This window comes from Neohortaea acidophila, assembly GCF_010093505.1.
Source record: "Neohortaea acidophila strain CBS 113389 unplaced genomic scaffold BDY17scaffold_3, whole genome shotgun sequence".
Taxonomy (NCBI): domain Eukaryota; kingdom Fungi; phylum Ascomycota; class Dothideomycetes; order Mycosphaerellales; family Teratosphaeriaceae; genus Neohortaea; species Neohortaea acidophila.
In genome coordinates this window covers 631,817-654,212 of record NW_022985512.1, presented here as the reverse complement: position 1 = coordinate 654,212, position 22,396 = coordinate 631,817, and the positions used below count along the sequence as shown (strand labels likewise).

The following is a 22,396-nucleotide window of genomic DNA, read 5'->3' as shown; positions in this document are numbered from 1 at the left end:
CAGCCGAGGCCTAGTCCAGAGGATCACAGGTATCTACTGCGTAATACCAATAACCCCACAAGCCGGACGACCACCGGCATTGCCCGTCTTCTTGCTCTCCTCGTTGCCGCCCTTGCCCAGGTCGTCGGTGCCGGCGTGCACGACGACGGTGCGGCCAATGACGCTGTGCGGCCCAATCAACTTGATGTGCTTGTCCGTCAGCTTGCCCTTGCCGTTGCCCTGTCCGTCCGTCTCGAAGTTGCCCAAGTCGCCAACGTGGCGGTTCGAGTCCTCGGGCGCGCCGTGCTCTTTGCTGTGCGGGTTGACTAGATGCACGTCCTGTGGTTAGTAGGCTGAGGTTAACAGGGAGGGAGGGGAGCAGGGAGTGCTTACAGTGAGGCCCGGCGGAGGTGCAGCCGTTGGTGTTGTCGCCAAAGGCGTGGACGTGCATGCCGCGCTTGGCGTTGGCGTCGTTGCCGCTGATGTCGTAGGTGATGTGCGTCTCGGCATCCTCGGAGGCTTGCTCGAAGGTCACGGTGCCCTTGACGCTGGCATCTCCACGAAGGACGGCGACTGTGAGGGAGGCATGGCGGTTAGCTCGTGCTCTGTAGATCACACATTGAGCTCAGCAGCAGGGGATGAGCCGCTGGCTGCTCCAGTGCTGTGGACTCGGGATGATGATGGAGCAGAGGATGCATTGGGCGATGCCATCAAGGTCTCGCACGTGGCGGCGGCGGCGGCCAGACAATCACCGCTGGGCCACCTGTGCCACACCAACCATGACCCATTGGCAGATCCCCATTGATGGACATTCGATGGAAAACATGCTCAATTGAGCTCTGTCCATTCCAGTCCACCAAGGTAGTCCTCACGGTTCCACAGCGAGCCGGAAGGGATGGGATTGGTCACACTCACCTGCTTTGACCATTTTGGCGGTAGTTGTGTCTTGCGTTGTGTTTGGATATGTGTGTCTTGATGAGTTTCTCTTCTGTGCTTTGATGGAGTTGGTGGTCGGAAGGTCGAGGTCGAGCAAATCCTTTTTCCCTTTTCCCCTCGACAACTGGAGTGGAGGGGCACTTGGGGCAACCGCCCCCACCATGACGTGACATGGCCCTGCCGTCAGCCCCTCCGGACAAATGAGAAGCGGCATCGCTCTCCGCGAAAAGTCAAAGGATGAGCAATGATTAACTGTGTCTTGCCTGGGCAGGTGATTATCATTATCAGGAGTGAAGACAACACCGTCCTTGTTTTTTGCGATAGTCTATCCACACAGCGAACGATCAATCTGAACGTCTCCCAAATCAATCAATCCCACTGATCTACAACTTCTCAATCTTCTCCTTGAGCGTCTTCTTCAGCGTAACCGCATCGGCGGCAAACTTGCTGATGCCCTCCGACAGCTTGTGCACCGCCATGGGGTCCTCGTTGAAGTCAAAGCGGAACTTGGCCTCGTCGTTGATGTAGCTCCTCTTCTCAATGTCCAGCGACTTGGCATCCGCCGACTTGAGCTTCTGCGGCACCGCCTCCTGCGAGTTGTACAGCTGCTCGAGAAGGTTGGGCGCAATGGTGAGGTAGTCGCAGCCGGCCAGCTCGGTGATCTCGCCGAGGCTGCGGAAGGAGGCGCCCATGACAATCGTGTCGTAGCCGTGCTTCTTGTAGTAGTTGAAGATCTGCACCACCGACTTGACGCCCGGGTCCTCCTCCTTGCTGTACTCCTTCTTGGTGCTCGCCTTGTACCAGTCGAGGATGCGGCCGACGAAGGGGCTGATGAGGAAGGCGCCCGCCTCGGCGGCGCCGATGGCTTGCACCAGCGAGAACATGAGCGTCAGGTTGCAGTTGATGCCGTGCTTCTTTTGCAGGATGTCGGCCGCCTTGATGCCCTCCCAGGTGGAGGCGAGCTTGATGAGCACGCGCGACTTGTCAATGCCCTTTTCCTTGTAGAGCTGTGGTGGTGTTGTTAGCGGACGTCCTCGTCCTAGAGAAGATGCTTCGAACCCACCTCAATGATATGCAGCGCCTTCTCCACGCTCCCCTCGACGTCAAAGGAAAAGCGCGCATCCACCTCCGTCGACACCTTGCCCGGCACAATCTTCAAGATCTCGCTGCCAAACTGCACGAGCAGGTTGTCGAGCGCGGCGTCGACCTGCGCATCGATGCCCTTGGCGTGCTCCTTGCCGTACGCGCAGGCCTGGTCGATGAGCTGCGCGTATTCGGGCTTCTGCGAGGCGGCGAGGATGAGCGAGGGGTTGGTGGTGGCGTCTTGCGGCTTGTATTTGCCAATGGTGGCGAAGTCGCCCGAGTCGCAGACGACGGTCTGTGGTGTGGCAATGTTAGAAGGTGTGTGGTTTTGGCGGCGGACTGGATGCGGCGGCTTGGGGCGGGTGGAAGTGAGCGGATGGAGGGACGATGCTTACCGTGCCGGTTGCTTTGAGCTGTTCAAGAGAGGACGACATGATTGCGTGGTGGGAGGGTCAATGGGGGTTTCAGTGGAATCGTGGTGTGAGGGAAGAGAAGAGGGCAAAGATTTGGTTGAGGCTATTTGGGAGGAAAAAAGGTGTTTTGGCGGGATGATGTATAGCGCGGCGTATGGCGGGGCGCGGATGTGGACCCTGGCCCTTCGCACCTCTGGCCTCACATTGAAGTCTCTTTGTACCTTACACTCTTCGGACTGCCTTACGCGACGCTTGGTCAGGCATCCCGAACTCCGGCCTGCATGCGCCCTGTTTTCTTGTAAGCCACCGGTCATCCAACCTCGACCTGCTCTGCTCAGCAGGCTACATGCCAACGCAAGCGAAGCCCCTCAAGCCTCCTCCACGCCCGATGTCCTCTCCCCGGATGCCGCCGGGTAAAGCTGGGCGGATAAATGCAGCCAGACGGGGAGTCCCCATTCGTAGTCCACGCGGTATTGCCCTTTAAGTGACCCTCCGACACTTTCAAGGCGGGCAGTTCACTCGCGTTGCTGAGCCCGAAAGCAGTTTTGCCGTCCAGAAGCCGTTGGACGACAGGCTGCATGACTACTGGGAGCAGACTCTTGAAGACGATGGATGAGACGCGGAGATGTAGATGTCTAGAAAGTCTTCTGATTTGCCGCGATGTCGCGGTTGGGTATAATATGATTACAAGTAAAGAATTACATGGTTGCAGACTATCCAAGATAGAAACTGGCTGCATGATCGATGTCGAACATGGCCCATTCGTCTTCTCGTCTGGTCTTGCAGGCTGTGGCATGATCATGCTCATGCACCTTCTCCTCGTACCCCAATTCGCCGTTTTTGCGTCAGGGCTGGATCTGAGGTAGCCATCTAGCTTGCCTCTCTGTTCCGCTGTTGCTGCTGACGCTGGTGAGAAGCGTCGATTGGATGCATCTAGCATTCCATTGCTCGAGGCGGTGCGACTGTCATCCGCTCTCTGCCTTGCGATATTGTCCAAGGGCGAGGCGATGGCCACTGGGCGCGCTCGGCGTCTCGGACGGCATCCTGCGCCGTGACGCGTGCAGTCTCACGTGAGAGGCTGAAGAGTCTTATGTCATCTTTGGCTCCAGAGAGTCGAGATAGGATTGTATTATACTGTGCCTGCCGGCTCCCACCGGAGAATCACATCAGACACAGCGGCACCTCGCGGGCGTAGAGATAAGGATTGTCGTTCATAGTCGGCATGTCTTTGAGGGTGTAGAGGGTGTGTAGGAGGGGGTCGGTGATGGTCGGTCTTCGTGGGGAGGTCAGCATGATCGGGTCGGATGCCATGCGCTTGTGGCTGTGGATGGGTGTGGTTGACACTCGCTCTTCCCTCTTCGGAGGAGCGGGAGGGCGGGCGAAGGCGAGGACGTCGGATTGGAGGTTCAGACTCTTGAACGCGGGCACCTTGAGGCCCTGGATGTCGCCTTGGATGGCGGTGGAGATCATAAAGTTCTCTTCAAAGGCCTGGATTTTCATCCGTACGTCGGAAACGGGTCGGCCGTGCATGTGCACTTCCACGTCCTCGACCTCCTCACCCCACCTGCCGTGCGTGGAGCAGCGAGCTTCCATGCCGGGCTTGGGAGAGCGGACGTTGAAGAACTCTAGCTGCTTGAGCCATGGGGCTAGGAGAGCCTCACCGGCGAGCTTGATGTAGGATTCTTTGTAGCAGAAGTAGGTGTAGAAGCGACGAAGCTTGGCCTCCAAGATGAGCTCGGAGGAGAAGGAGTAGTCCTGGCCGGACAGGGTGGTGATGGTGAGTGGCTTATCGCGCGCAATACACCGGTCGTGGCGGCCAATGGCGTCGCGGTTGAGAATGGTGCCGTCGTAGAGCGTCACGTAGTCAACATCATACTTCATGCTCCACCGCTCTTCGCCGGAGAAGACGGCGTCGTAGATGTCGACCCAGCCGTCGAAGCCCTCGGCGTCAATGGTGCGGTAGTCGTCCCGCTCATTCACGCAGACAATGTCCACGCCGCACATGACTTCCTCTGGCTGGGTGGTGGGGGAGATCATGCCGTACACCATGCCGGACGGGGTGTACTCGTGGCTCGAGCGGCCGTTGAAGCCAATCAGCGCCACCAGACCGCCCTGATGCGACACGTTGAAGTCGATGCCGGCAATGGGGCGGCCGACGTTGTCCACCGCGCACGGCTTGCCATGCTTCTCGTTTCCCTTGCGTGCCATGCGGACCTCGTCCCATTTGATGCCCAGCGTGCGACTGATGAACAGTCGCTTCAACAGCGCCGAGGCCAGGCTCATCCGGGCATCCTGCACAAACATCTTACCCCTAATCGCATTCCGCTCCTGCACGGAGACGAGGGAGAGGGCTTCGGCCGCCCCTTTGGCGGTGGAGATGTTGTCGCCGGGCCATAGGTCGCGGGTGTCGAGCAGCCAGCACGTCACCTCGCCCTCGTTGGGGGAGTGGGCGGGCGTGGGGTATCCATGTTGTAGGTCGGTGACATTGGTGATCATCGACAACAGCGGTCGATGCGCCATGATGAAGGCGGGAGGCGCATGCCAGGCCGGATGGGGGAGTTCTGGGAAAGCAGGAGGGAAGGAGGACAGGAGCCACGGAGGAATGAAGAGCGTGACAGAGGTCAGGGCGGTTGTGTGTCAGCGAAGCGGGTGGATTGGTTTCACGGGGCCTTTTCGCGTAGGCATGATTGGGATGTATACCGACCGAGGGCGTCCGGACTCCCCTCGTAACCGTGCATCCAAGGTACAGTAGGTTCTATTGAAATTGCCCTTTGCTGCTAAATTCGGATCGCCGGTAGCCTAGACGGGCTTAGCGCGACAATGGAATCCGAGCCAACCCGCTGATGATTGGCCGCAAACTTCCCCCCTGGAGCCTTTCCCTCCCGATTTCCTGCCACCGCAGATTGCGCTGCCTGTTCATCGTATCGGTGACCCCTTCTTCCTCGGCGTCCTCTCACGTAGCACGCTTGGCCTCCCAGCCCAGCGTGCGGGACACATGTTGCGGATCCACAACGGCAACTTCACCATCCGATCCAACCACTAACCTGTCCATCGACCAGGAAACGCCCCAACTCTCCGATGTACTGGTCATCTCCTCCGCCCGATCGCATGGTGTCATGATGGAGACTGCCAGGCCCACAATCCTGCCAATTCTCGGGATCCTGCAGGGTGCGCAGCCTGGCAGGATGCCTGCATGAGCTCGCAGCTTCTCCCGAACCTGTCTGGCAAGACAAAACGCTTCTCCTGCGCATTATCTCGTGACCAGTCATCGCCTGAGCGTAACCGTACAATCATCTTCGAGCGCCGCGGGCGCGATGCAGAATCGGGGATTTGCCAGCAGCACACTTTATTGATTTTTACGGCGAGACTCTGGCGTCACCAGCGGAGCCGCACTGACGATCCAAATGCTCCACCTTGCATCATCATCATCGCTCTGGTCGCTGTGTTTTTCCTCCTGTCGCGTAGGTAGCCATGTACTGTACTGTACTGTATCGTCGACATCACTGTGACTCCTACACTTCTGATCCCTAGCAACCCGATGATTCACCGCCAGGTTGATCCACCCCCGGGAATGATGCCAACAAGCATGATGAGCACCCCCGCCTCTCCGATTTGGGAGTCAGTCTAGACCTGACTCAGCGGAGCCATGGTTCCGGCCCAACCTCTCCCATCAAGCCACTGCCGCTGCGGGTGAGGAGTTCCTGCATGCTTGACGTTTCTCCTACTGTCCGTCCGGGACATTTCGTGCTCGTGACTGCACACATGCATGTTTGCTGGACATACAGAGTGGCGGGGGCTGTGATGAATCGAGCTGAAACGATCATGAACGATGGATGCCAGGAAATTGCATCAGGAGGCTCGGCAGTCTCGGCTGATGTAACAAGCCACTCCACCGCAGGCAGCTACATACGAGAGGTACAACTCCGCCTTACAACTCCGCCTGGCTCCGAATGCTTCCGGATGACTGTTCATCGATATTCCGACGTATCGGAGCCGTTTGACATCTGCGTCTGCTCACTCCGGGACGAGCTTTACCTTGAAGATCTCGTCCTTCTTACACATCTCCTCGTACAACGGCTCCGCCAGAATGTGGTGGCTGATGTAGTTGTCGAATGAGATCTGCGGCGACGGAATCTCCTCAATCTGCAACTCATATGCATGCCCACGATCTTCCACCTGCGTTGTTGTTGGTGATTAGGGATGTGTGCGCAGAACGACGGAAGAGAGAACGTACAAATGGCTTCCATACGCCGCGGAAACGCATGCGAGCGTCGTTCTCCAGCTCCTTGACGTTGTACGACCCCGACATGTGCTGCAATGTGATGCGGTGGAAGCCTTTCGTCCGTTCGCCGCCGCGGTAGAAGGAGTCGGCGGGGATTTCGATGAAGACGACCAACTGCTCGTGAAAGAGCACAGTATTAGTACACTTTGTCCAGGCATGGAGTGGGCGTGTGGTATACACACCGTTGAATGGCGCGGGTAGCGCTCCGCATAGATGTCCGTGATGCCTTTGGCGATGGTGTCTTTGTCGCTCTGGCTCAGGCTCCCTGCTGGGTAGTACCACCGGTTCCACGGCATGTTCGATGATCAAGTTCTCCCGATCAGGCTGCCAGGTGTTTGAAGTTTGTGCTGGCGGGCGGGATTTACACAACAGCACGAGTGAGAGCAACACTCATGGGCACATAGATATATATACACATCACGGCGAAGCGGAAGCGCGTAAGTTTTACTCAAGCAAGGAAAGCGTTACTGATGTTGACAAGGCTACGAGAGGCGTGTATGTTTGGAGAAGGGCTCATGGCGGGAGGATGGCCGGCGCGGAGTTGAGTAAAAGGATCTAAGCTTGACGAGTTGTCAATAACGAAGGACACGGAGTAGGGTGCTGCAGAGGCGGATAGCAAGATGAGAAGTTGAAACCTACTTGTCCCTTTGACCAATGTCATCTCCTCCACAAGCCTCGATGTCGCTCGCATGAAATGTCTGAACTGGTGCCCGGCTCCCCGAAATCGATGACTCAGCCATCCCGGATCGTCGTCCGGACTTGCCTCTTTTTCTTCTGCCTTGGCCTGCGCTATGAGTTCATGGCGCTTCTGCTTCGGGAATCCTCTTTCCTAAATCACCTATAGCACTCGCTAAACGGATCTCCACACCGAAGGCTGCAAAAAAAGGAAATCTTCGATCCCGCCAGCAGTCCGATATATCGATCTGCAACCAGCTGGGCATGGCATCGTGGCGAAGATGACCCTCGCGATCGGAGTGCTTGCCCTCCAGGGTGCATTCGCCGAGCACATTCAGCTGCTGCGGCGTGCCGTAGCTGAAGCGTCCGTCTCTGCGCCACTGCAGGGAAGCACAGCTGAGTCCATCGGATTCGAATTCGTCGAGGTGCGCACGCCAGGCGAGCTCGCGAGATGTGCGGCACTCATTATTCCCGGCGGCGAGAGTACCAGCATAGCCCTCATCGCCGAGCGAACCGGCCTCCTCGAGCCCCTGCGAGACTTTGTCAAAGTGCAACGGAAGCCAGTATGGGGAACTTGCGCGGGCCTGATTCTGCTGGCCGAGAGTGCCAACAAGACCAAAGCCACCGGACAGGATCTCATCGGCGGGCTGGATGTGCGCGTGCATCGCAACTACTTCGGCAGGCAGGTGGAGTCTTTCGAGGCTGATTTGGATCTGCCCTTTCTGGGAGAAGACGCGGGTACTTTTCACTCGGTCTTTATTCGTGCGCCGGTGGTGGAGAAGGTGTTGTCTGCCTCTTTGCCCGTTGACCATACGGAGGACATGGTCACTGCTCCCGCGAGAAAGGCGACTGCGGCTCCTGTGGAGATTTTGGCGAGACTGCCCGGCCGGGCGAGGGCGCTGAGGGATAGAAGCACCACTGCGGAGGATCTTGGCGAGGACGGAGATATCGTTGCGGTCCGGCAGGGCAACGTCTTCGGTACGGCGTTCCACCCCGAACTCACAGACGATGCTCGCATCCACGCATGGTGGCTGCAGCAGGTTGTCAACTCCACAGTCATATGAAGGAATGAAGCTTCTGCATAGAGTCATTAAAAGACTTGATAGACTTAGACCCTACAACAACTAGAGCTCCCCCCGCGGGGAATCAAAGATAACCATTGCACTCCCCAACTCCACGCTAAACCACACGATCCACTCCCACGCGTCAATTCCCCTGCCCATATTCTCCCGCATACCCCACTTCCTCTTGATACCTCTTCCCAAACCCTCCACGACCAGGATCAAACTCCTCACGATACTCATCCCTCACCTGCCCTCCACTCTTGCCCCGACCATACTGCCTCCCCTCCGCGAACCCCTCGTCCAAATCCGTCCGAATAATGCGCTCATCCAACTTCGTGCCCCCAATGTACTTCAAGCAGTCCAGCGCGTCAGAGTGCGAGTAGTACTCGACGAAGCAGAAGCCGCAGGGGGTCTTGTTGAAGCGGTCCAGCCCCATGACGAGCCGCTTGATCTCGCCGCATTTGGAGAAGAGCTCGTGGATTTGCTCTTCCGTGGTGTAGAAGGAGAGGTTGCCGACGTAGAGCGTTGTCGCGTCGGCCAGCTTATCTTCGAGGTCCGGGGAGGGTTGGCGGTCGGGCTGTTGGTCTCTGGGGTCGTCGTGTCGGCGGCGTGCTTGTTTTTTGTACTGGGGATCTATTAGCTCGGGTTCCCTTTCGGGAGTCAGGCGTGGGACGGCATACTTTGCTCATTGCGTACGAGGAAGGCTTGTCTAGCCTGTCGACGGTATTTTGCAAGCGAAAGGGAGGCATGTTGGGCGGGGATCGGTCTTTTAAGTTAGTGTGAAGAGCAGTCGAGAAGTGAAGGAGGAAGTTATGTCGTGAGACCAACGCACGGACCAACAGCGAGCTTGACGCGCCAAACTTCACGCGGCTGTGGAAAGTAATTCGTTTGTGGAAAACTGCTTGGACCTCTCGCCCAACAACACCACCTCCCAGTCCTATTGCTATGCGCCGATGACGCCTCGTTGGCTGCGAAGATGCCCAACATCCTCTCCCGCGACCCTGCCTTCCTGTCCCGGCCCGCGCCTGGCTTCAACCTCTTTCAACCCGATGGCTCAGTGAAAGGGCAGCACTCTTCTGCCGGTAAGTCTGATGGCGCTTCTTCCCGCAAACTTGCACATCGGGGGACGGAGGTGTTCGTGGCGGTGGGCAGCGAGGTGCGTTGGAGTGAATTGGGGTTGTTAAGAGATGCGGGAGAGGAAGCGGAGAGAGGGCATAAGGGGACATTTGAACCGGCGGAGGGTTCGTCGGCGCAGAAGGCGTACAGAGTGCTCAAGACAAACATCTCCCGGCCCATCACGCACTTGACTGTTTCTCCGAGCGGCACCTATCTGGCAATCCTCACCTCCCACACGTGCCACGTCGCCATTCTACCAGCAACCTCGCTCCTTCGCCCTCACGAGACCTCCCCTCTGCGTCTGAAGACTTTCCAAATTGGACCGACGGCGCACGTGTTGGAACAAGCGCCACTGGTATCTGCGCTGTGGCATCCGCTTTCTCCATCGGGAGATTGTCTTGTCACGATAACGCACGACGCGTGTGTGCGCCTGTGGGAACTGGACGGCGATAACCGATCATCTTTCAATGAGCCTTCCTTGGCCGTGGACCTGAAGAAACTGGCCAATGCCACGTCTACCCAAGCGGATTTGAGCACGAGCAAGTACGGCACGAACAAAGGCTTCTCCCCTGACGATGTGGAGATGCAAGTCGCGGCGGCTTGCTTCGGTGGCCGGGGCGGTGAAGATGAACATGGCTGGGCTAGTATGACGCTCTGGGTCGCTATGACGGAAGGAGATGTCTACGCGCTGTGTCCGCTGCTGCCTTCGACTTGGAGAGCGCCGGCGACTATGTTGCCCACGTTGAGCACGAGCGTCATTGAGAAGGCAAAGGCTATCCGTCGCGATGCCGAAGCCACGGAGGCTGAGCGAAGAAATGTCGACCAACAGTCCAAATGGCTTGCGGAGGTGGACTCGCAAGACCCCCGTCTCCTACCCGGCGCGGATGAGTTTGATACCATCGAGGTATACTCCCGACCAAAGCAGCTCAGTGCTGTGCCCAAGCTGCAAGGCCCGTTTCAAATTTCGCCGGAGCCTGATTTCGGCGAGATCACGGATATCCACGTTATCGCACCCAAGATCGATGACGAGGCTTTATATGACGAAGACAACGAGAATCTCGACGACGATGATGGCCTCAGTGTCAGCATCATCTGTTTAGCTACCACCACCAACGAAGTGCATGTCTGTTTGGACGTCAACGGTGTGGAAGCGGAGTGGCTGCCGAGTAAGCGCTCGCGGGCCATCACCTTCGACGACACGGATGACTGGAAGGAATTGCTGCTCTTCGAGAGCGTCGACCTCGCGCAGACTGAAGACGAGGACGACGGCTGGCCGATCTTCACCGCGTCCCCTACCAGCCGCTACGAGTTTTTCGTCACCCACTCCACGGGCGTCTGTAGCATATCACTCCAGCCCTGGATCACGATGCTCGAAGACGAACTCGCCAATCCCTCAGACAGCGGAGCCGGCTTCAGGCTAAACATCGTCCTCGACTCCGCCCACACAGCAGTAGAACAAATTGTCGAAGCGCCTGCAGTTGAAGACACCGATCACAAAGACATCAACGCCGCAATAGCAATCGAAGAGCCAGGCTTCGGTTGCCTCCTCCTAACATCGACAAACGACACTCCCTACGCCACAATCCTCGACCTCAACCCCCAGACCGCCGACCCCTACGCCCCAGACACCCCTGTCCTGCCCGCAGGCCTTCTCCCATCTCCGCCACCCCGCGCCCCCTACCGCCCCGCCCCAGAATTCACCCAACCCTCCGCCCTCCCGAAACTGCTCAAAACTGCGCACGAAAAGCGCCTCCTCGGCCACACGCCCATCAACGGCCCCATCCGCTTCAGCCCCGCCGCGCTGCAACTACTCACCGAAGCCCACCGCGTTATGAGCGCCGAGACGCATCGGCTGGGTATGGCAGCCGCGGACCTCTTCCGGCGGTGTGAGAGGATGCGCGCCGAGCTAGTGGAGCAGGTGCGAAAAGTGGCGGAAATCGCGCAGCAGGTCGACGCTGTTACTGGCGAGGATGGTGGAGAGGAAGGCGAGCAGGAGCATTCTGGAAGGGAGAAGATTGATGAGCGGATGGAGAGGAGCGATCGCAAGACTGTGGAGCTTAATCGCCGTGTCGAGACGTTGAGGAAGAAGATGGCGTTGCTAGGTGGTGCGCAGTTGAGCGCCAAAGAGCGCGCTTTCGTGGAAGAGGTGGACAGGCTGCAGGCGAGCGTTTTACCTTCTGCGGAACGGGCTACGCACACCGACGATGACGGGAATGATGCTACTCAGCAGTCGACGAAGAGCGGCGGTACTGCTTTGGCGTCCCGCTTCGCCGCCGTACAATCTTTGCAGCACAGGCTTGTTCAGCAAGTGGAAGAAACGACGGAGGGCAAGGGAGACGAAGACGCTTCTGCTGGCGCTGTTGCTTCTACTACTCAAGGGCCCGTGGCTGTTGGCGGCGGATATAGGAAGCAGAAACTGGCGCAGGTCATGGCTTTGTTGGAGACGGAGACGGCTTTGGTGGAGGGTGTGATGGAGCGGTTGAAGAGATTGCAGGGTGGCGCGTAGGGCTAGATGCGCGCGCTTTGGCTTGAGTGCGAACTGGATGATGAGCTCTTCGTGCCGATCATTGGGGTAGCAGATACTTACTGCGCGGTGCTGCGCTGGAACGTCGAATACGAGCTCTCCATTACCTCCGCGGAACAACGCTGCATCATGAAGCTGATTTCCTGATTGCAATGCGTTCCTTCCCTCCATCCCAAGTCCTGGTTGCTGCCATCCTTTACATGCATTCATGTTCTTGCTTGTTATTACATAAGCTGGCGAGGGCAGGCCTAACTTCACCTCCATGTTCGATGTTCAATGCCAACCTTCTTTGACACCACCTCGTTTCTGAACCGGCGCCGGCGGGAACGGTGTGATGCCTCTTTGCATTGCATTGCATACGCAAGCTCATGTCCCCAGGGCAGTTTGTCTTGCTACATCTTCGCGCCTCCACAATTGCATTGTTCCTACTGCGATAGGGTGGCGTGATGCAACCCCTCACTTCGTGGCGTAGAGCACCCTACAATCCATGTCGCGTGATAAGAGGGTGCATGCTACATATGTAACTCTTAGCACGTCCTGCAGAGTGAGTGTAGTTCGTACCCCTCACTCGTGGCGTAAAGCATTCGTGAGGTAGTTCGAAGTGGTCACGGGTGCATCGATCTCGACAACCTGGCGAGTTCTAGGACGGTACTATCCAATCGGCATACTCTTCTTTGGTCCGAGTGCATACTCGGTGGCTGACATTCATTGCCTTTAGCTCGTAAGGTTGAGAGAGCTGCATCGAAAGGTGCCCCGTGTCAGGCGATGCTGCAGCATGCACGTTGCTATGGCTGCACCAATGCAGCCCTCTCAGTTGCTCGCCTGGCGTTCGCAGTCTCTCAGCCCATCTCCTCACCTAGGTTCTTGCACATATACTCCGTCGTGATCTGCCGTCGAAGACCGAATCATTTCAGCAGGCGACCGAGATATCGTGACGCTTACGACCCTAGCACATTCATCTCACTTCACCAGACGAGCAGTAACCTCCTTTCGACATGGCTCTTGTGACACGCCACGCGTACATGACAGGGTTGAGCGAAGTGCCGCTTGACGCGGATCAAAATCGATTTGACGTCAAGGAGTACTGGGATCCTACTTTGGATCTTCAGTAAGACGGCCTCAAATCTCAATGTGGATCACGTTCAGCTGACTCGTTCTAGGCCACTGTGCGAGAGTGTCTGCACCTTGACTTCCTTAAGCCAGCTACGCAATTCAAGACAGCGTAAATACGTTGGTGGACCGATCTCTGCCGAAGGGCCAGATGGTATTGATCTCTTTCCCGCGAGGCTTGACTATAACACATATATTTGGGATACTATCAAACAGGAGACCCGCAAAAAGATTGATAAGCTCCTCGCAGAATTCTCTTCGAGTAACGAGCGGGCAGACGACGAGAAGGAACTCTTGCAAATGCCTTGGCCCAATCCGGGTCAGCACCGCTTCGAAACCAAATTCTCGAGTCAACCTTCCTTTGGCACCGCAACGGGTTTCATGGTTGCGCCAGGCATCGTTGCGACTGCTGGCCATGCTATTCACATGTTTGATGCCGACTTTGATTTGGATGAGCTTGTCGCCGTGTTCAACCTCAGGGCGGAGCGGAATGATCAAGGCACTGGATGGAAATACAAGTTTGATAAGGTCTTTACCATTGACCGGTATGCATGGCCAGATCCCCAGACTAAGCAGTGGCTGACATGTAGTAGTATTCTACTTCATCGCGGCGTGGCAGCCTCTGACGACGAGGAGAAAACTGAGGGGGGTTGGTTTGCAGAGAAGAACAATCCTTGGGTAAAGCTGAAGCCTCCAAGGCTTTACGATTTAAGCCTCTTACGCCTTGGTCCTCATTTCGCGTTCCGCCAGGGGAATCCCGCAGGGCAGAGTGAACAGACATCCTTAGCAAACACCACACCTGCTCCGGACTGGGCGAGTCTTCCGCTGCCGCTGCTTGTGAGCAATGATGCGCCATCCAGGACGATCGAGCGGCCCGGATGGCAACCAATGGACGAAGAAGCGCGCTCAAAAGCAGTGCAGCGGCTCGGGTTGCAAGATGTGGACAAAGACGCGCCCTCATCAGGGACGACAGCGCAGCCCGCGCCGGCATCGCGTCCCACGACAACGCCGCTACCGGCGAGTAAAGATGCGCTCCCGTCCCCAGAGTACTTTCTCCTTGGCCATCCGCACGGCCTCCCTCTAAAGATCTCGGCTCACGGCAAAGCGCTGTCATCTCCGCGAATCTTGAGACCGGTCGATGGCTTCAATGCAACGTTCACCTGCGATCTAGACACTCTTGCTGGTGAGTCACCTCAGGACACTCCACGTGACGCTGCAAGCTGTACACTAACTTGTGCGTGGAAGCTAATTCCGGAGGCCCGGTCTTTGAGAGGAGTTATAAGGTCGAGGGTGCGGCGAAGACTAAAGTCGATGTCGTTTCTAAGGTCATTGGAGTCGTTCGCTCTGGTCGTAGGGATAATTGGGGGCTGAGCGCCGAAGGATCCGACACTTCAGGACAGCCGCTGCTGACACAGGCACGAGCGTGGATCGCGAAAAAGGTGAGGGCCCGCATTGCAGATGGAACGATGTCGGATGCAAAACCCGTGCCGGATGCAAAGGCAGTCCCCGATTCAAAGGCAGTTCCCGATGCAAAGGCAGTCCCTAATGCAAAGGCACCCTCGAGGATGCTGGACGCGCAATTCATCACGTCCTACAAAAATCTGACGTTTGACGAGACACGGCGACAAGTCTACCTGCGCCGCTACAGCGAGTACAGTCCTGTCTGGGAAACTTGGCAGACCTTCAATCGAGCAGACTTTATTAACCCGCTTGTCTTGGACACACAAGCCTGGTATACAGAAAGTGCGGATCGCGCGATTACGCTCCGAATGGAAATGACACTGAAGCTGTGCGGTCTCGAAATCATCAAGCCTGTGCTCGTGGTTCCGGTGCTAAAGAAACAACACAGCCCTTACCTGCATTGGGGAGTTGGCGACGTTACTCTCCAGAAGGATCAAGAGATTGCAGAATCTGGTCAGGATTACGCATATCGGGCCAAGTTCCGCTGGACTCGGGTGTTCAACAATACTGTGCAACTTTCGCCGTTCCGAGCCCGTGGACTGACCGCCGATGCTGACGGAGTGTTGGTAGGCGATATAGATCTGAACACTCTAGCAAATGCCGGAATCGCCACTTGGGAACTAATGATCGTTCGGCTGCAGCTGGCCCCAGGGTATCAAGGAAAGGCTTGTCTTGAGGATGCAAGAATGCTTGTTACTTTCCGTGACAAGAACGTCGCAGAGTCCGTTGAAGTGAAGAAGAAGCTCAATTTCGAGTCTCAAGATCTGGGTGTTGACAAGAACTCGAATGTACTGCGCGGTACCCCTTGATCGATACAGCAAGAAACATGCTGACAAGGTGCAATGCTTAGGGGAAAGTGGTTTTTTCCTGCGACCTACAAGGTGTAGAGACCGAGGATGAGCCATGGTTCGGACCACAGGCCGTTCCGCCCACCCCAGATATACCAGATCCCCAGCCCGTGAAAGGACCGCTCTTGGAAGTGAAAAAAGAGCGAAAGATACGTCCTCTTACACCCAACGGCTCTTTCTACGCGCAGCACACGAAGTGGAAGCTTTACAACGGCGTTGAGCCGTACACCGGCTACGCCTTTGACGTCGAGGGCAAGCCGATTCCTTACTACTACGAAGAATCTGCTGAAGGGAGGATCACGGATGGCCCTACGACGGTCGCCGAGATGGAAGCCAAGGATCTAGAATTCGATCGCCAGTCGCTCAAACAAGCAGCCAAGCGCCAGCGAGTCGCGCGTGAGAAAGCGGCAGCAGAATTGGATGAGCTTCTCGGCGATTTAAGAGCGTCAAAGGACGCCACACCAGCTTCGAGCGCAACTTCAACGGCGAGAACGGGCACTCAACCGACGACAATAAAACAGCCAGCGGTTCAAGGGTCCGCGGCATCCAAGTCGGTAACGCCGACACCAGTGGCGACGAAGAGCTCAACGCCAGCTCCGCCCTCAGCGGGTTCAGGGGCTGCCAATATCGCTACTACCGCGAAGCAGCCAACGCCACCATCGAGTCAGGCGCCAGCGAGCACGGCTCTGACAAAGCCAGCCGCAGTGAAGCCCGCATCGTCAATGCCGGGTTCGACGCCTTCCAATACGACTTCGACTGCCCCGGCTTCGTCTGCCCCTGCTTCCCAACCAGTAGCGACAGCTCCAGCAGGGGCTATTGGGGGTTCTGCAGCAAAGACCACCACACCTTCAAGCAAGGGAGGCAAGTAGACTTGAATGGGATGGATGATTACCTAGGTTCATATGGTATGCTACACCAGCAACAGATTGTTCGGTGACGACCTACTCGGACACGATTCGCGGCCGTACTGTTAGCCTCCTAGGAAGACTGATGGTTTTCGATGTTCACTCGATTCGCGACTATAGTGTTGGCCTCTTACAAATACTGAGTCGTACATGTAGGTTTCACACCTATTCTCATTCTGCTGCAAAATGTTGGTCATAGCAGGGCCCGCTCAATGAGCTGTCATACGACACAATATCGCGAATTGAAATGCTGCACTTCCTGTATCCGACAGAATGCAACAAGCAACGCGTAATCTGGCAGGCCAAGTCTTACACAAAGTGAAGTTGTGATACATCTAGCCTTCTCTCCAATAACCGCTAAACATACAAACAACCCAACCAAAAGCAAGCACCACCACCCATCACAACGCTAAAAACTCACCCTCTCCTTTCGCACCACACTCCGACTCCCCGCCGGCGGCTTCTTCTCCCCAAAGTTATGCAACCGCTCGCCAACAAGGTACACCTCGTCGCGAATGCGCGCCCGCCAGCGGCTCGTCGCCCTGCCCAGCTCCGCGGCCGTGAGAGCCAGCACGCCGCACGTAGACGCAAGCGGGTAGGAGTAGCGGTACGCCTTTGTCACGAGCTCTGCGCTTAGTTGTATTTTCGGCGCGAGGGTGCGGGTGGCTGTGAGGCCTATGCTGGTTATGAGAGGCGGGAGGAGGAGGAGAAGCGCGGATAAGAGGCAAACGGGGAGGACGAAGAAGCGCGTCGCGAGGCGGAAGTTGGGGTTCGTGTAGCCTGCTGCAGTGATGCGGCGGAAAGCTTCTGCTGCTTTGGAGGCCGGGGAGGCGATCACGAGTCTGCTGGCGATGCGGACGTAGAGGAGGCCAAGGGCGTAGTCTTGGAGAATGTGGATGGAGTGTTCGGCGAGAGAGGGGAGGGGGAGGTTGGTTGGGGCCCAGGCTGCGTTGGCTGTTGAGTTGGTCGTTTGGTCGGTGAGGGTGGAGGTGCTGTTTGTTGATGTTTGGGTTGCGGGCTCTTGTGCGGTTGTGCTGGTGGAGACGAAGGCGGTGTGTAAGGGGAGGATGAAGTAGAACTGCAGCACGAGCGCGAAGATGCACGGAAGGACGACGCCGATGAAGCCGTAGACGTAGCAACACTTTAGCACGCGGATGGTGAAGCGCTGCAGAGGCCCGATGCACGCGTACAGGTCGACTTTCGCCTGCCGCATGTGGCTCAACAGTACCTGTCGTCCCTTCAAGAGCGCAAACAAGCCACCACCCAGGACATACGCTCCGAGCGAGTAGGCGTAGATGTCGTTGACCTTGACTCCATCCGGCATAATAGTTGTAAAGACATGTCGGCCAAATACGAGTGGGACGAGGGTGACGCAGAGCCCAATCACGGCGGAGAATAGCCACAAGCAGACCATGAAGAGCGTAATCCTCACGCGGAACCACGGCGGGATGTAGACCTTGGCAAAATGCTCATTCTTCTTGCCATCCTTATCGCAAATGTAGGCATCGTCCTCGTCCACGTGTAAGAAGGCCTCGCCGTATTTCGGCGGACGGTACTGATCGTTGCAGGGCGTCAGCACGTATTTGCCGTCACGCTGGAAAGAGTCGGAGAGGTAGTCATCCCCTGAGCCGTCGATCGTGCTGGACCCGCTCTGCATGGGAAGGACGCGGGTCCATGAGCCTTGAGCGAGATGGCCTTCTTCGTCCTTCCTTCGATCATCGAACAAGAAATGGGACAGTCGAAGCACACGTGCGCATCGCCTTAGCCACCACGCATACATTGTATTGACAGCGTCGGAAGGCTTGAATAGCCGGATGATGAGAGGTGTGATGAAGTTGTAAAGGAACAAATCCAACGGGAACTCCAGAATCGGCTCGGTCGAAATCCAGTAGATGGGGAAGATGTCACGGCAGGCTTTGCCAATGGTCCAAATGACACCGCCGAGACACAGGATGACCAGGCCACCGTACACCAGCGCGCTAAAGGCTATTTTGCGCAGCTGCGTCGCCACGTTCCTCTCCAGCACGTCTCGAACGGGATGGAAGGTCGGATCATCGGGGTCGCGAATAAACCAAAGCACACCTTTGCGGAGGATCTTCCGACACATGCCCACGAACAGGGCAAAGTGGAACATGTAGCATGTGCCAACGAACCAATGCACGAAGCAGAAGGTGTAGGGGCTCCGTCCGGCAAAGGCCCAGCGACTGGCGACTGTGGCCTTCTGGAACAGTGGCAGAAAAGCGATATCGAGCAGCAAGCCGCAGTAGAGTGGGAAGACTAGCATCTCGATGCTGATGATCAGGATGACCTTGAACACTCCGCCTGCTTGACGCAGGCTATCACGAATCATCTTTTCTGTCCTCTTGCCAGACTCGGATCTCGTGATGGGTGTGTCGACTGCAACATAGATGGTGGCCAGGGCAGCAAGTGCGGCGTATCCTGCGAGTATTGCGTACGCTCGGTCGGTAGAATTCCAGTATACCAGCGTTGGCTCCAGCATGATCTTGCGAGTTGTCACCGTTACTTCACCACCGAGCAAACTGCGGACGTTCTCGATAAGTGGCTGTGAGACTTCTCTCATAAGATCGATCAAGGCAACCAGAGCAGTTCGAAGCGCAGGCATGTTGAAGGCTGTCAGAAGAGCCTGTTGGAGCGCGGCGAGCACGGATCCTGTTGAAATGGTCTCAACTGTCCACGTCACTGCCATACTCATTCCAGCAAGCACACCGTTGACTTCGTCCTTGATGGTATTGAGCGAAGCATGAGCATGAACCGAACTGGCGAGCAGCGCCCAGCTCGTGGCCAAAACTTCCATTGCTGGTTCTTCCGCTAGAACGGGGCTTTCAGCGAACAGAGAGGCAAGCCTTGAGCCCGCTTGTGTTGCAGTGTTGGTAGCAAAGTCGATGGTCTTCTGGGTAAATGACTGATCTGCAAGCAAAGGAAGCCATGCTTCCACCGCAGAGAGTAAAAAGTCGGTGGCGAGAGCGAGGAGCATGACTGCCCAACCCCCGAATACGAGCGCAACGTCAACGATGAAGTCTGCGGCGTGGCTAGCAATTCGAAGAGGCAGCTTGACGAGGAGATAGACCGGGCTAGCGAGGAGGTTGAGGACAAGCTTGCCGCCCACGTATGGCAGGATGACTGCGCACACGATGGTGCAAACCACCAGAAGCGTACAAAAGGCCGATGTCTGGAACAGACCAACGAGTGGGCCTTGAAGACCAATCAGCTCGAGAATACCCTCAAGATCTTCCGGGTCTTCCAGAGCCTCTGGATCGAGCCCTGCCTGCTGTGCGGCTGCCAATACCTCCGGATCGTGATGATGGTGGACGGGCTGAGCTGGCGGGGCGGCGGCAACGGGACGCCGATCGAGTATGGGAACAAACGGGGCTTCTTGGCCATCGTCCTCGCCGCCATTCTGCTGACGTTCTTCGTTTGGCGCCGGGACGGGCTCTGGCACATCACGAAGCTGGATGTCGCCCCAAAACCAGTCTGCCAGCCTGTGCAAGTTGCCACGCTGTGCTTGATCTGCTTGCTCCGGCTGCGGTGCTTCTGGATCAGGAGCAGTGTGATCCACTTCCGGATTGGGTTGTGCTCCCGCTGGTCGCAGGTTCTCCCACTCATTGCCCTCGTCAAGACCAAATTCCTCACGGAAGACGCTTGCTACCGTGTCAGCGAAGCTCTCGCCGTGGTGCTGCTCGGGCTCTGGCCCCTCAGGATGAAATGGATTGTCGTGGTTGCCATGGAGTGCCTCATGATCATGGAGGGGTGCATCGATAGCAGCGGCTGTCGTTGTTCTGTTCATGGCGTCCTCACGTGCGACTTCATTCTCCAAATCCCTCTTGGCCTCATCCTTGGCAAGCATATTTTCCTCAATTCGGAAGTCTGGCAGCGCCTTCATCTCCCCGTTGACGTTTCGCATGATGTTGATCTTGGCGTCTGGCCCAGCATTTGTGATCGGTATAGGATCGAGCCGAGGTCGATGGGTTGGAGCATCTGCGCTTTGAAAGCCGTTGGTTGCATTGTCAGGGGGCGTGATTTTCACGCCAGAAATTCTAAGGGCCGCAGCTGCATCTTGCAACAGCCTTTTGATATCGGTTGGTGAAGATGACGGGTCGTGCATAGGTATACGCGGTTGTGCGGGCAATCCATTGGAAACGCTTGCTTGCGCGGTGCCAATTTCAGGCTGCGCGTTTGCGTCTGCTCGCCAATGCTCGACATCGCTGGAGATGACGGAGCTCAGCATGGTGTGCCATGATCTCCTCTCTTGCTCGGTGTACGTATTGAGTTGGGCGATCAGCCGCTCGGTGAACTCTTCGAGATCCACAGCCGCTGCAACACCCGCCTCCACATCCCTTGCTATGTCTCTGGCGGCGATCTGGAAGACGTCATAGTCATTTGTTGATCTGAGTCGCTCCGTGGCGTGATCCATGTGCCATTGAAGTGACTGGAACCCTGCGTATGGCCCAATCTCCGTTGGCGGAACGAGAAATAACCCGCCGTGTTGACGCTCCCATTCGAACATGATCCTCTGTGCCCGTTCTAGCTCAAGTTGTTGACGACGAAATCGCTCTCTACCATCTTGCACCCGCTCTGCGCCATCCCGTACCCGCTCTGCAAGCTGAGCCCGGTTCAGGGGCACGTTGTCGATGATCAGCAGAGGTTGCTGCTGTACCACCCACTCTCGAATGAGAAAGACGAGAATGAAGCCCGCAATGACGACACAGGTAATGATTTGTCCTTCAAAGACATCAAGGATGATGCGATTCAGGCGTGAGTTGTTGGTGAGGGAAGAGAGATAAGTCCAGGAGGACAGGATGGACGGATCGGCTTGTGGCCAGGCGAATGCGGTGGATGTTGTTAGATTGACACTCCCCGGGCCCGTGTCTCCAGACGCAGAAGACACGATGGACGTGAATGCTTCTTGGGTGTGGTGTGCGAGCGTCTCTGGACGGAAGAGTTGTTGGACAGCATCCGCAAACCGCGTCACGAGAGTTGTGTCCGACTTCCTCAGCTGCTGCCCTTCTCCTTCCATCGACGCCGCTTGCATCACGCTCATAAAGGCCTCCCGGGCCCAGGCAGCATCAGCGACCCAAAAGAACCACCTCCACACCCAGCGTATGACCCATGGAATGACTCCCAACCACACCAGGGCGACCAACAGACCTCTTCCCGCTTTAGTCAGCAGCTGAAGGACATGCCAGCATGCCCTCTTCACAAAAACCATCCAGGGCAGTCGCTGGGGCATGTTGGCATCGTAAAGTTTGGTGAAGCGGAAGGGCGTCTTGCACAGCTCGCAGTGCTTTTTGTTGGAGTGACTGAGCCATTCCATCAGGCAGTCTTGGTGCACAAACTTGATGCTGCCAGAGCATTTGCATGGGTAGAAGAGAGGCTCATCGAGACTACCCTCGCTGCGACAAATGCGGCAGGTGTCCATTCGCTCCGAGCCCGTGTCCATTCTTTCAAGGCCACCACCTTCGCTTTCGGCTTTGGAGGAGAAAGTATCGCGGCGTTGGAGAGAGGAGTGGTTGAAAAACCCGTCCGTTGTTGGGTCGGTGTCGTTCATTCTCGCGGAAGTGGGGAGGTAGGTGAGAGACGGTTTAAGCGCCGATTAGGCGCCGGGATTAGGTGGGAGCGACCATTTGACGGATTGATGGCTGAATCGGAGGCGAACTCGGGTCGAGCAGGCCTGTAGATGAGCTGGAGTCGTTCCGGCCTGGCGGAGGTAGGTGAACGGGAGGGACAGGTGTAGTATGGGGTCGAAGAGTCGCTAGCTACCACAGAGGAGCGAGATGAGAAGTTGTAGGTGTTGGAAAGACACAGGAGGGAAGCGGCTGCTTGCGCTTGCTGCGAGTTGCTTTGAGAGCGTAGGAACACCGGTCAGCCACGATGCTGCTTCACCGAAAGACAAAGGAAATGGGTGTGTTTGGTGGTTGTGAACCACGTACAGTGCAATTCTTAGAGGTTCGGGCGCTGCTTACTTAGCATGACGCCGGGCGT

General features: G+C 56.8%; 10 protein-coding genes across 10 annotated transcripts; 3 read left to right on the top strand and 7 right to left on the bottom strand.

The window, feature by feature from the left end:
* Positions 1 to 33: 33 nt before the first annotated feature.
* BDY17DRAFT_315652 (Copper, zinc superoxide dismutase) lies at positions 34 to 907 on the bottom strand (the record flags this gene model as incomplete). Its single annotated transcript, XM_033735925.1, has 3 exons — positions 34 to 305; positions 373 to 552; positions 895 to 907. 3 exons carry the CDS (start codon positions 905 to 907, stop codon positions 34 to 36), a joined length of 465 nt encoding a protein of 154 aa, XP_033591708.1.
* Positions 908 to 977: 70 nt separating this feature from the next.
* On the bottom strand, positions 978 to 2,621 carry BDY17DRAFT_292997 (uncharacterized protein). Its single transcript, XM_033732923.1, has 3 exons — positions 2,394 to 2,621; positions 1,979 to 2,293; positions 978 to 1,922 (listed from the first exon to the last, which is right to left on the bottom strand). Exons 1-3 carry the CDS (start codon positions 2,430 to 2,432, stop codon positions 1,299 to 1,301), a joined length of 978 nt encoding a protein of 325 aa, XP_033591707.1. The 5' UTR covers positions 2,433 to 2,621; the 3' UTR covers positions 978 to 1,298.
* On the bottom strand, positions 2,621 to 3,568 carry BDY17DRAFT_292995 (uncharacterized protein). The gene has a single exon (XM_033732922.1). It carries the CDS (start codon positions 3,349 to 3,351, stop codon positions 2,746 to 2,748), a length of 606 nt encoding a protein of 201 aa, XP_033591706.1. The 5' UTR covers positions 3,352 to 3,568; the 3' UTR covers positions 2,621 to 2,745.
* Positions 3,569 to 3,572: 4 nt separating this feature from the next.
* On the bottom strand, positions 3,573 to 4,907 carry BDY17DRAFT_315650 (putative phosphopantetheinyl transferase; the record flags this gene model as incomplete). Its single annotated transcript, XM_033735924.1, has 2 exons — positions 3,573 to 3,732; positions 3,754 to 4,907. 2 exons carry the CDS (start codon positions 4,905 to 4,907, stop codon positions 3,573 to 3,575), a joined length of 1,314 nt encoding a protein of 437 aa, XP_033591705.1.
* A 1,423-nt stretch (positions 4,908 to 6,330) lies between these two features.
* BDY17DRAFT_97163 (putative oxalocrotonate tautomerase enzyme-domain-containing protein) lies at positions 6,331 to 7,239 on the bottom strand. The gene is made up of 3 exons (XM_033738898.1): positions 6,876 to 7,239; positions 6,646 to 6,807; positions 6,331 to 6,587 (listed from the first exon to the last, which is right to left on the bottom strand). The coding sequence occupies exons 1-3, from the start codon at positions 6,987 to 6,989 to the stop codon at positions 6,426 to 6,428; spliced, it is 438 nt and encodes a 145-aa protein (XP_033591704.1). The 5' UTR covers positions 6,990 to 7,239; the 3' UTR covers positions 6,331 to 6,425.
* Positions 7,240 to 7,483: 244 nt separating this feature from the next.
* BDY17DRAFT_292991 (pyridoxine synthesis protein PDX2) lies at positions 7,484 to 8,500 on the top strand. The gene has a single exon (XM_033732921.1). It carries the CDS (start codon positions 7,650 to 7,652, stop codon positions 8,430 to 8,432), a length of 783 nt encoding a protein of 260 aa, XP_033591703.1. The 5' UTR covers positions 7,484 to 7,649; the 3' UTR covers positions 8,433 to 8,500.
* BDY17DRAFT_277370 (uncharacterized protein) lies at positions 8,501 to 9,222 on the bottom strand. The gene is made up of 2 exons (XM_033732001.1): positions 9,113 to 9,222; positions 8,501 to 9,057 (listed from the first exon to the last, which is right to left on the bottom strand). The coding sequence occupies exons 1-2, from the start codon at positions 9,179 to 9,181 to the stop codon at positions 8,575 to 8,577; spliced, it is 552 nt and encodes a 183-aa protein (XP_033591702.1). The 5' UTR covers positions 9,182 to 9,222; the 3' UTR covers positions 8,501 to 8,574.
* A 107-nt stretch (positions 9,223 to 9,329) lies between these two features.
* BDY17DRAFT_292988 (uncharacterized protein) lies at positions 9,330 to 12,206 on the top strand. The gene has a single exon (XM_033732920.1). It carries the CDS (start codon positions 9,409 to 9,411, stop codon positions 12,052 to 12,054), a length of 2,646 nt encoding a protein of 881 aa, XP_033591701.1. The 5' UTR covers positions 9,330 to 9,408; the 3' UTR covers positions 12,055 to 12,206.
* Positions 12,207 to 14,377: 2,171 nt separating this feature from the next.
* BDY17DRAFT_97149 (uncharacterized protein) lies at positions 14,378 to 16,583 on the top strand. The gene is made up of 2 exons (XM_033738897.1): positions 14,378 to 15,431; positions 15,494 to 16,583. The coding sequence occupies exons 1-2, from the start codon at positions 14,649 to 14,651 to the stop codon at positions 16,358 to 16,360; spliced, it is 1,650 nt and encodes a 549-aa protein (XP_033591700.1). The 5' UTR covers positions 14,378 to 14,648; the 3' UTR covers positions 16,361 to 16,583.
* Positions 16,584 to 22,336, bottom strand: BDY17DRAFT_97138 (uncharacterized protein). Its single transcript, XM_033738896.1, has one exon. It carries the CDS (start codon positions 21,960 to 21,962, stop codon positions 16,806 to 16,808), a length of 5,157 nt encoding a protein of 1,718 aa, XP_033591699.1. The 5' UTR covers positions 21,963 to 22,336; the 3' UTR covers positions 16,584 to 16,805.
* Positions 22,337 to 22,396: the final 60 nt, after the last annotated feature.

Bases quoted from the DNA above. Each gene is read 5' to 3' on its own strand.
- BDY17DRAFT_292988 (XM_033732920.1), top strand. From the start codon at position 9,409: ATGCCCAACATCCTCTCCCGCGACCCTGCCTTCCTGTCCCGGCCCGCG.
- BDY17DRAFT_292997 (XM_033732923.1), bottom strand. From the start codon at position 2,432: ATGTCGTCCTCTCTTGAACAGCTCAAAGCAACCGGCACG. The intron at 2,294-2,393 runs GTAAGCATCGTC...GCCACACCACAG, and splicing joins AGCTCAAAGCAACCGGCACG to ACCGTCGTCTGCGACTCGGG. The intron at 1,923-1,978 runs GTGGGTTCGAAG...ACACCACCACAG, and splicing joins AGGCGCTGCATATCATTGAG to CTCTACAAGGAAAAGGGCAT.
- BDY17DRAFT_97149 (XM_033738897.1), top strand. From the start codon at position 14,649: ATGTCGGATGCAAAACCCGTGCCGGATGCAAAGGCAGTCCCCGATTCA. The intron at 15,432-15,493 runs GTACTGCGCGGT...TGCAATGCTTAG, and splicing joins GTGTTGACAAGAACTCGAAT to GGGAAAGTGGTTTTTTCCTG.
- BDY17DRAFT_97163 (XM_033738898.1), bottom strand. From the start codon at position 6,989: ATGCCGTGGAACCGGTGGTACTACCCAGCAGGGAGCCTGAGCCAGAGC. The intron at 6,808-6,875 runs GTGTGTATACCA...TTTCACGAGCAG, and splicing joins GCTACCCGCGCCATTCAACG to TTGGTCGTCTTCATCGAAAT. The intron at 6,588-6,645 runs GTACGTTCTCTC...ACAACAACGCAG, and splicing joins GCGGCGTATGGAAGCCATTT to GTGGAAGATCGTGGGCATGC.
- BDY17DRAFT_292991 (XM_033732921.1), top strand. From the start codon at position 7,650: ATGACCCTCGCGATCGGAGTGCTTGCCCTCCAGGGTGCATTCGCCGAG.
- BDY17DRAFT_97138 (XM_033738896.1), bottom strand. From the start codon at position 21,962: ATGAACGACACCGACCCAACAACGGACGGGTTTTTCAACCACTCCTCT.
- BDY17DRAFT_277370 (XM_033732001.1), bottom strand. From the start codon at position 9,181: ATGCCTCCCTTTCGCTTGCAAAATACCGTCGACAGGCTAGACAAGCCT. The intron at 9,058-9,112 runs GTATGCCGTCCC...ATAGATCCCCAG, and splicing joins CCTCGTACGCAATGAGCAAA to TACAAAAAACAAGCACGCCG.
- BDY17DRAFT_292995 (XM_033732922.1), bottom strand. From the start codon at position 3,351: ATGCTAGATGCATCCAATCGACGCTTCTCACCAGCGTCAGCAGCAACA.